The sequence below is a fragment of the Lolium rigidum genome, chromosome 4, assembly GCF_022539505.1.
Source record: "Lolium rigidum isolate FL_2022 chromosome 4, APGP_CSIRO_Lrig_0.1, whole genome shotgun sequence".
Taxonomy (NCBI): Eukaryota; Viridiplantae; Streptophyta; class Magnoliopsida; order Poales; family Poaceae; genus Lolium; species Lolium rigidum.
In genome coordinates this window covers 196,464,727-196,475,917 of record NC_061511.1, presented here as the reverse complement: position 1 = coordinate 196,475,917, position 11,191 = coordinate 196,464,727, and the positions used below count along the sequence as shown (strand labels likewise).

Sequence of the window (11,191 nt, the reverse complement as noted above, 5' to 3'; positions counted from 1 at the left end):
CGCCACCAGGGCTGGCCAAGAGGAGCAGCATGTGAGCTTGTCCACCATAACAGAAGAGGCAGGGACGCTTATTGAAAGAGGGCTAATGCTCACATTAGACTAAAGAGGCTCGCACCGGCCGCAGCACTGTCGCAACCGTGATTAAAACCGTGCGACGTCCTAGCCGTTGGAACCGGGACTAACGCTCACATTAGTCGCGATTCCAAACGCGGCTGAGACTAGTGCTCCGAGCAGCTTCGAACGAAAGACTATTTTTCTACTAGTGAATGTACATTGTTTGGGCATTAAAATAGTATCCAAGTTGTAACTTTGACTGCTAATTATGTTGACTATATGTGAAAAAACTAAACGCATTGCAAATATTCTAGAAATACGTTTTAGAGAAAACTTGCACACACGATTTTTGAACTTGTAATCTTGATGATTAAAACGATACTCGTGATTGAACCGGGGAAACAGAGCTAGAGATTGTAAATGGTAAAAACTGTGTAGAGCTAGAGATTGTAATATACTTCAACTTGGAAGGGACATTGTGGGAAACGACCGGACCGCTCTCCCCTTCGGCCTCCCTCTCCGCCCCCACCCCCTCTTCTGCCCGTTGACCTGAGAGGACCAGGCCGAACCCGACCCTTCTCCGGTGGCACTTCCGGCCGAAGATGGGGAGGGGGACGCGCCGGTGATGTATATAGGCCTAGGATTAGAGTTTGCGGAGGGATGCCGTGGTCGTGGAGTCATGCTCCAGATTTTCTGGGCAAGATCTGGTGCAGAGGGTGGTGCTGGCGGCGCGGAAGGAACTCCGACGGTCGGAGACGGTGATGCTCGTTCATCCCCCATGGATCTCCGTCAATAAGCCGAAGGTCCGCTCTCCTTCTTTGGCCTCCATCTTCTCTCTCCGTTCGTCCTCCTCCCGCCGGTCGGCCGTGGTGGTGAGGGGTGGGAAGGATGGATTGAGGAAGGTGGAGTGTAGGAAAAGAGCGAGGGCTACTTTTCCCCGGTGTCTTGGTGCGGCACCGGTGAATGGCCGATGAGCTGTGATTTCAAGCCCCTAAGGTGGGGATGGAATCATGTGCTCCTCCTGCCAAGCCCTTCAACGATAAGCACCGGTGGTTCCAAAGCCGCGCCCTCGACATCCTCGACATCGACCCGGTCGGCCGTGGCGGCGAGGAGGAAGATGAAGAAGGCGATGACGGTCGTTGTCTTTGGTAGCCATTTTGTGGTGAGTTCTTGTTGCTCCAATCATCTCTGCCTGCCTTCTCCCACCCGTGGCAGGAGTGTCGTGATTGAGGGCGGGCTAGTCGGCATCGACGGAGCTAGTGAGAGCTCATTTGTATGGGCCTTCCGAAGCTTGGAAGCAATTTCGGCAAGTTTCATCCTGCGTGCCGTTTGTTAACGCCGGTGAGCTCCGACATCCTATCAACCTCCATCGGAGGCCTTCTTCCAGGTCAGCGGCCGCGCCCAACATCGACATTGCAGCAAGTGGTTTTGTCCCCGCGGCGGTGCTCGACGGCGGTGCAGCTGACCTCTGGCTCGGCAGAGGAGATAGGGAGTGACCCGATTGCTTTTTTACATCTTTCAGCGAGGGCTCCTCCACATATATCGGGGACTCATGTTTTATTTTATCTTGCTTATGTGGTCCTCTATAATAATGTACACCTTCACTGTTTGAATTTAATATATAAGCTTCCAGAACTTCGGGGCTCTTCTTGTTCAAAAAAATAAAAAAAGAACGGTCATTGTGAATTGACCTTCATTGATGAAGTAGTCAGCTACCGGAAAATAGCCCCATGTAGTTTCATTTATTCCGCACACCGGAACAACTGCCACAAAACATCTCACTGGAGATTTTGTATGGCCTGCAATATTGATTTCTCGATGCCGCTGTATTGCTAGTAGAAGCAAGAAAAATACAAGGTAGTGTGAGTCAGTACCGACGCACTATGGCTACAGTGACATCACAGCTTTCGTGGATGTTGACTTTGGAATAGAAATGTTTATACATCTAAAACAACTCAATTCCCTCCAGCCCCTTGTTTCAGCGACACCACATATTTATTTCTAATCCGTTCTCCCTGTTTTCTAAAAACCAACGGATCGATTATTCGCGGAAAACAAACACCAACTTGCGCATTCATCCTCCACTCTAAACAATCGTCTGCAACGTCGTTCTCACGGGGTTTATTTGAAACATACGCAAATCACGCGGTTCCAGAATTGAGATTCCGTTGGTTGGACCTAGAGGAACGAAAGCAAGATCACACCACCTCACAGTTTCACATCAGCGTCGACCGCCCTGCTCTTAACACACACCTTACCTCACTAACCCCTTAGCTGGCCAACAACAAAGAGGCTTAATTAGGTCTCAAGTAAGTCCATGGTTCCAACACCCAAATCGTCCACTGTTTCACCCACTATTTCACCGAAGCAGAGGAAATGCGATCGATCGGCAGGTCCACACAGAGGATCACTGCAGCTGTGAACCTCACGCAATGGCAGCTCCCAATTTTTAATTTTATAGCCGTCACTTGTCACCACGCCCCGTCGTCGCTCAAATCACCATCCTCCCTCCCAGCCAAGCTCATAGATAGATCTCCATTGACCACCATTTTATAGACCTTCTCTGTCCTCCATCTCGCCCTCTCTTCGCATCTCCTCTCGCTAAACCCCCCAAATCAGAGAGAGAGAGAGGTGAGTGAGAGGCCTCGGCTCAGTTGGGCTCCTTTCTCTCACTAGATCTGTGCAACTGGTTTTGTGCCTTTGCCCAAAGTTGCCCTCTGCCTCTTCCCCGCTTGCTCGCTCGCTTCCCTGCGGTGGCATCCACTTCCTCCCACTCCCTATGCGTGCTCTGCCTCTGCCTCTGCCTCCATGTGGTGGTGCTCTAACTAACCGCCACCAGCACCACCGCACACCAATGCCAAGCTTGGCGTCACTGGATTCAAGCGCACGGCATTGCATTGCCGCTCTTGATCGAGCCGTTACCGACTAGCCAGCCAGCCAGCACCAAGGGGAGGAAAGATTTCGTCGATTTCTGCGGGCTTCAGTTGATTCCCCTCGAGTCGAGAGCACCCGCCGCCGACATGTTCAAATCGGGGAGGTGGCGCGGCGGCGGCAAGGCCAAGGCCATGTTCAAGCTGCAGTTCCACGCCACACAGGCACGCTCCCCTGTCTCTTGGTCTTGGGGAAGAAGCAGAGTTTTCAGTTTTTCTTTGGTTTCGCTTCCGATTCGACGCGTGACGGCGCGCGTGCTCTTGTGACTGTGCAGGTGCCGGAGCCTGGGTGGGAGTCGATGATGGTGGTGGTGACGCCGCAGGACATCGGCCGGCCGACGGCGCGGACGGACGGCGCGGAGGTCGCCGACGGCGCCTGCCGCTGGGCCGCCCCGATCTTCGAGGCCACCAAGCTCCCCGCCGGCAAGGACAAGATCTACCATTTCCTCGTCTACGAGACCGTGAGCCACCCGCCCGCCCGCGATTAATCGATCACAACGCGATGGATCCCCACTCGATTTTATTGACCCGGCAATGCCGTCCTGCAGGGGTCGAGCAAGGCGGCGCTGCTTGGGGAGGCGACGGCGAACCTGGCCGAGTACGCGGAGGCGCTGAAGCCGTCGGCGGTGACGCTCCCCTCAAGGGCAGCCCCGCCCCCGGCGCCCTGCTGCACGTGAGCACCGATCTCTCTCTGACCCACCTCCTCTCTTAAAAGATTTGCGGTGTTTTCCCTGTGACCTGTGACGGCGACGCGCTCGCGGTTCCTGATCCTGATGGTTGCTCTTGCTGCTGTTGCTCTCTGTGACAGGTGACCATCCAGCGGGTGGTGGGTGGTGGCGCCGGTGGGTGCGGCGACGACGTGAGGTGAGTCGTGAGTTGCCCTGCGTTGGGTGGGGATTAGTTAGTTTAGACACCTTTGCTGCATCCTGGTTTGAGCTTTAAGGATCATCCCCCATTCTCATCATCTCCACCAGATTCACTTAGACATTGCTGCTGCCTGCATTCTGCTTCTTTCAGCTCTCCTCTGTGTGCATTGTGGTGTGAGCCTTAAGCATAATACATTTGCCTTGATTGAGGCGTTGCTTACTCTGTAATTGGTTACTGATTCTTGCTCTTGCTTGTGACAGTGAGAACGGCGACACAGCAAAGTCTTCGCCGCGGAGGACGCTGCAGAGCCAGCTGAGCCGGTGCGAGGACGAGGACGGCGAGAAGGCCAGGTCGCTTGCCGCCGACTCGATGAGCCCTGTGCATGTAAGTGATGAGTGAGGCCTAGGGGAGAGGAGTTCTTGAGAGTTTTCCCTTTTTGATCCATCATTGCATTGCTTTGTTTTGTTTCTGTTGATGGCTAAGAAAGAGGGCCTTTTGACATGCAAAGCATATTGCAAAGAAAAAGGAGGGCTACATTTTTCTAGTTGATCATTTGGGGGGGTCACATTTGCTGTGTGACACTTTCTGTTTGAGATCTGGATTTCTCATTCCTGTAGAGAAGGAAGGGGAATTTAGAACTGAACGCTGCATGTAGCATCCTCATCTTCCCCTATGTTCATTAGATAGTTGCTGATACGTAGCTTTCTTGTTCAGGATGGATTGGTGATCAGCAAACCGCCAGGGATGAGGTTTCCGTTGAGAAGAAATATGCCGATGTCTGTTGAGCCGGCTGGCCACCTCCATAATGCCAATAGCTTTGATGCTGTTTCAGTGTCGGGTTCAGATGGGAGCTCAGGAAGATTCACTCCCAAAACCAGTGCAAACATGCATAGCACATTTCATCATGATGCCACCAACGTGCTCTCGCCGTTTGCTAACAATGGCACCCAGAGAAACCCATTGAGCTCTGGTGACTGGTCGGGAAGCTCAGCTCCGGATGCTAGCACGGACGGGTCGACGAGCAACTCCGGTGAGACGGGGTTGAGAGGCGCCGAGGATGATGTGGAGAAGCTAAGAAGCGAGATAGGCACTCTGACACGGAAAATGGATGTCTCAGACATGGAGTTGCAGACGCTCAGAAAGCAAATTGTGAAAGAGAGTAGGCGAGGGCAAGATCTTTCCAAGGAAATGAATAGCTTGAGGGAGGAAAGGGATGCACTCCGAAGAGAATGTGAAGGACTTAGAGGCACAAAGAAGACGATCCATGATGCAAATGGATCAGGTAAACGGTTGTCAGTTGGGGAAGATCCCTGGTCTCAGATTGAGGAGCTGAAGCAAGAGCTGGGCCACGAGAAGAATTTAAATGCAGATCTGCGCATACAGCTGCAGAAAATGCAGGAGTCCAATTCTGAGCTGCTTTTGGCCGTAAAGGATCTTGATGAGCTGCTAGAGCAAAAGGATAGAGACATTTCCGTTTTCCAACAAGAAACAGTAGATGATCCTCAGGAGGCACAATATGAGCATGCACTTTCAAATGTGCACAGTGGTGGACACAAGATGGACATGTCTGAAACAAGCTCGTACCAGGAGAAAGAAGACGAGCTTATGCTGGATGCATTGGTGAAGAAGAGTGATGGCATCGCTAGTTCTGAACTACAAGAGAAGATTATTGAACTGAGCGATGAAATTGAGTTGTACAAGAAAGACCGTGAGGATCTTGAGATGCAAATGGAGCAGCTTGCACTTGATTATGAGATTCTGAAGCAAGAGAACCATGACATCTCTTCGAGGCTGGAACAAACACAACTGAGGGAGCAGCTAAGAATGCAGTATGAGTGTTCAGCTCATTTGTCTATTATAAGTGATCTTGAGACCAATGTCGAGAATCTGGAGAATGAACTCCAGACGCAATCTGAAAGATTAGAGGCTGATATAGCAGAAGTACTGTCTGCAAAGGTTGAGCAAGAACAGAGGGCCATAAAGGCCGAGGAGGCTCTGAGGAAGGCACGGTGGAACAATGCTACTACTGCTGAACGACTTCAGGAGGAATTCAAGAGTTTATCTTCGCAGGTATCTTCTGCTTTCAGTGCAAATGAACGGCTGCTTGTGCAAGCAAGAAAAGAGGCTGCAGAACTACAGTTGCAGAAGAGCCAGTTGGAAGAACTACTACAAAAGGCCCAAGAAGATACCGTATCGGTCCAAGAACAAAACCGGATGAAGATTCAACAGTTACTTACCCTAGTGGATTTCAAGTCGAAGGAGATAGATAGGCTAGTGATGGAGCTCAAGAGCAAGAGCGACGAGTTCCAGAACCAGAAGAGAAGTGATGAGGAAAAGTTAGATGCTCTATCAGAAGAAATTGAGCAGCTAAAAGTCAAGATTGAGAAGCTGTCAAATGAGAGAGACAAACTCATGGAAAACAATCAACAGAAAGACATGGAATTAGCTGCAAGTGGTGAAAAAGACATGGCCTTGGAAGACAAAACTGCTGAAATTATTTTGCTCAATGAGGAGCTTGCATTACTCAAGGGCCAAGTGCAGACATATTTGGGTGAGCTAAACACTCTAAAGCGCTCCAGGAATGAAAAAGATGAGGCCATAGGGAAGCTACAAATAAATATTGGATCGTTGAAGCTCCAACATGAAAACATAAAAAAATTGCTGTCCACAAAGGAGTCTGAGAAAAGCAACCTTGCCTCTCAGGTGCTGAAGCTGAGAAGAGCCCTTGAAAGCAGGGAAGATGCCAAGGAAAATGGTATCACTTCAGAAACAACGGTAAATATCGAAACCCAGATGTATTTGCAGCAAAATATGTTAATTTGTACACTAAATTAACTTTGTATGCTAGCATATACTCACATACATAAGGCATATGTAAATAGATAAACTAACAACTGAAACATACCAAATGCAACTGATATAAACTCAACATAAAAAAATGATAGAATATTTCTAAAAATAAATCGTAGAATATTTCTACAAGACCTCATTAAAACCGGTAGGTGTAGCTTCCTTTTGTGTTGAAGTCAGTATGCATGCTGCACAGGTACACACACACTTAAAAACTCACCAAGTTGTGGGCTGTCAACAAGATAAGTAGGTGGCACTGTTTATAGAGATTTTCCATAATACACATATGATTTGCACATCTGGAGACAAATCTGGCTCTAGCTACTTCTAGTTAGAGGATATGGACAGCTATCATCTAAAATATCCACTATTATGCTGTACACCTTCCTTCCCAAAGGACACGGACAGTTTTGAATAGAAGTCCACATTAATGAGAATGTCCTATTTTACAACATGTAGCGCCTTCTCATATCAACTCATGCTGCAACAATACGCTTAAGTACCTCAGAAGTGACATACCGTGTTGTATTTTGCAGGAAGATCAGCATACTAATTCGAAGCGCACCAAGCATAATACTGTCAGCACTGGGAACACCGATGCAACGCCAATTGTTGACATGCACAGCAATGGGCACGGCGCGAGGTTATTATATGATCTTAAATTGCATCCGATTGGCCTTTTTACTCCAACTATACATGAACTGACATGCTCTGCTTCTGCTGATTATTTTCTCTCTGCCAGGGGTGCTGGAGCTCATGCTGACCAGTCTGCAAAGGAGCTGGACTCTCTGAAGGAGATGAACAAGGCGATGCAGGAAGAACTGAACGAACTGCATGAACGGTACTCAGAGATAAGCCTCAAGTTCGCTGAGGTGGAAGGCGAGAGGCAGCAGCTTGTGATGACTGTGCGGACACTGAAGAACGCGCTGAGGTGATGCATGGCTTCTGCTTAGTGCTCACTCACCCACATGTAGCTTCAGGATTAGGTGATGATACCCACCCGCAAGGTGGGTTTTGTACAGGCGAGCAGCTGGATGGTGAGCTGTGTGGGAACATCATCCAGGCGCTTGCAGAGGCCAGCATTGCACCCAGGTAGCTGGGTCTCGTGGCCTATCACAATACACAGCATGTAGATCCATTCCCCACACAATAATAGTTCTGTGTTTTTCTCTTCAGCATTGGTGTGTGCAGGATGTAACAAGTGTTGTACCCCTAGAGACTGTAGTGTTGTGACTTGTGAGTGTGTTGTATAATTCTCCTGATGTTTGGTTGTACTGTCAAGAAAGAAAAAAAGTAAGAGATAGAAAAAATGGTTTAACAATTCGGCCTTGGACTTTTTTTTTCAGGGAAATTGATGATGGACTTGCAGCTTACAGATTTTCTAGTTACATCATCCCCGTTTTTTTTGGAAAAAAATCTCTTTTGTGGCATTCAGCCCGGATCCTTGTAAACATTTCTGCCAGAAATTTGAACCAGCGTTCAGGGAAATTGGTTCCACATGAAAGACTGAAGCACTCACAATTTGAACTTGAGGTAAACTAGTGACTGGACAAGACTTTGTTTTTTTCGATAAAGGATGCTTTATTACTTTAATAAGCAATTACATCCAGCCTCTGCATAACCAGGATGCACACAGCCGTTTTGTTGTCTCAAGTCCAAGAGGATAAATAATAAAAACTAGGCGAGATACATATCGGAACGATGAATCATATAACGCCTAAAGTGTAGAGTGGGGCATCTATCCGTAGACTATGCTGCCACCCATGTAGAGAAAAAGTATCCACGAGCCGTAGCCTCCAACCGTGTATCGGACCTCCGTAAATAGCTGTCGGTTCTCCATTCGCTGTAGAGGTAACCATGAACGGAGAATACCCGTACATACGTAGATGACCTGCAACAAAGAACAATTTTTGTCATTAAAGATCTTGTCATTTCTACATAGCCAAAGCGCCCGGATAATCGCTAGCGCCCCCACCCTAAGAAGCAACTTAAACCTTGAATCTATACCATGAAGCCAATTGCCAAAGACATTGGCGACACTAGTCGGAGGATACAAGGTAGACGCTACTTGGATGACGGACCATATAGATCTCGCGAACCGGCACCGGAAGAATAAGTGTTTGATTGTTTCGTCCCGATGACAAAAACACACCGTGTACTTCCATGCCAATTCCGCTTAACAAGATTGTCTTTGGTGAGAATAACCCCACGACGAAGATACCATCCAAAAATTTTAGTTTTTAATGGTATCTTCATCTTCCAAATCTTCTTATTGTTGTCAACTGGTAAATCAGAAAGCAGGATCACATTGTAGAAAGATTTTACGGAAAAGGTACCATCTACATGAAGGTTCCATCTAAATTCGTCCGAGTTCGAGTGATAAATGAATATCTCCGAGCCGTTGAATTAGGGTATTCCATGCCACAAGTCTTTGTCCAAGTAAAACCCGTCCGAACGTCACATTCGGAGGTGAGGTAGCCATTACGATAGCAATGGTATCACCTTGGCGACGAGCAATCCTATACGGAGCAGGGATACTTGTTCACTTAAGGGTGCATTGTCTAGCCAAGCATCTTCCCGGAACCGTATCCGTGCTCCATTCCTCGATTGAGAAAGTACCATGGCGAAAGAATACATTTTTTGTCGCCATAAGACCAGCCCAGTGAGAATCCCCAGGTTTCCAAACCACTTGGGATAATGTCTTCGAACCGATATACTTTCTCCGAAGAATAGTTTGCCAAGTCCCATCCTCGCAAGTAGCTTAAACAGCCATTTACCCAGTAGAGCTGAATTCTTGACCTCCAGGTCATGAACTCCAAGCCCTCCTTGATCTTTGGGGCTACAAACTATACTCCACTTAACCATTCGATATTTCTTTTTCTCGTTGTCCCCTTGCCAAAAGAATCTGGATCGATAGTAATCGAGTTTATGCAGAATTCCTTTCGGTAGGATGAAGAATGATAACATATACAGTACCATATTTGTGAGTACCGAATTAATGAGTACCAATCTTCCTCCCGGGGACAACAATTTACCTTTCCAACTACTAAGGCGTTTTTGTAATCTTTCTTCCACTAATTTCCATTCCGCGATTGTAAGTCTCCGATAATGAATCGGAATACCCAAATAACGAATAGGAAATTGGCCTTGCCCGCAACCAAACAACTCTGTATACAGAGCCGTATCGTTTTGGGCATCACCGAAACGAGAACAATTCGCTTTTATGGAAATTGATTTTCAATCCCGACAACCGCTCAAAAGCCGCCAAAATTAATTTCAGATTTTGAGCTTTTTCAAGATCATGATCCATAAACAGTAATTGTATCGTCGGCATATTGAAGTATAGATAAACCACCATCAACCGGATGTGGAATCACTCCTTCAATCCGGCCATCAGCCTTGGCCCGCTCTATGAGTATAGCCAGCATATCCGCTACAATGTTAAACAACATCGGTGATAACGGATCCCCTTGGCGTAACCCTTTTCGTGTTTGGAAATAGTGGCCGGTGTCATCATTAACCCGGATTGCGACACTACCTCCATACACAAAATCATTTATTAGAGCGCGCCACTCGGAGAAAAACCTTTCATCCCGAGTGTCTGTCTGTAGGAAAGACCACTTAACTTTATCATACGCCTTTTCAAAATCTAGTTTTAAAATAACCCCATGTAATTTCTTAGAATGCATCTCATGTACCGTCTCATGCAAGACCGCCACTCCATCAAGGATGTTCCTTCCTTGCATAAAGGCTGTCTGTGATGGCTGGACAACATGATCCGCAACCGTATTAAGTCTAATGGTGGCCACTTTCGTGAAAATCTTGAAACTTACATTTAAGAGGCAAATAGGTCTATATTGTTGAATCCTTTCTGCCTCATTAACTTTCGGTAACAAGATTACTTCACCAAAATTTAGACGAAATAATTCTAGTTGTCCAATGTGTAGGTCACCGAACAAATCTAGAAGGTCCAATTTAATCGTATCCCGAAAAGTTTGATAAAACTCCATTTGGAAAACCATCGAGACCCGGTGCTTTGTTGCATTCCATTTGGAAAATTGCCTTCGAACCTCTTCCTCGGTATAAGGTGCGGTTAGTAGACCATTTTCTTCCATAGAAACTTGGGGTATATCGTCCGTTAAGTCCTCATTAAGAGAGAAGGTGCTTTCCTCCGGAGGACCAAACGGACCTTTATAATAATTAGTAATGTAAGATTTGAGTTGCTCATGGCCTTCAATCAACCCTTCATCTTGAATAAGAGAATGAATACGTTTTTTTCGATGTCTCCCATTGGCTAAGCCATGGAAATATCGCGTATTTGAATCTCCTTCCAATATGAATTGAGCTTTGGAACGTTGATACCATTTGAGTTCCTCCTCGCGAAGAAGACTCGCCATCTGCGCATTTGATTGATTTTTAAGTTCAATCTCTTGCGTAGACAACGGTCTAACCTCGCAACAGACCTCAAGCTCATCAATTACATTTGATAA

At 47.3% G+C, this 11,191-nt stretch overlaps 1 protein-coding gene across 1 annotated transcript; it reads left to right on the top strand.

Moving 5' to 3' along the window:
* Positions 1-3,042: 3,042 nt before the first annotated feature.
* On the top strand, positions 3,043-8,046 carry LOC124706809 (thyroid receptor-interacting protein 11-like). The gene is given in 9 exon segments (XM_047238478.1): positions 3,043-3,149; positions 3,260-3,445; positions 3,533-3,628; positions 3,631-3,657; positions 3,793-3,848; positions 4,112-4,235; positions 4,566-6,626; positions 7,238-7,344; positions 7,444-8,046. Coding segments are annotated over 9 exon segments (2,925 nt in total). The 5' UTR covers positions 3,043-3,074; the 3' UTR covers positions 7,637-8,046.
* The last annotated feature ends 3,145 nt before the right edge of the window (positions 8,047-11,191 follow it).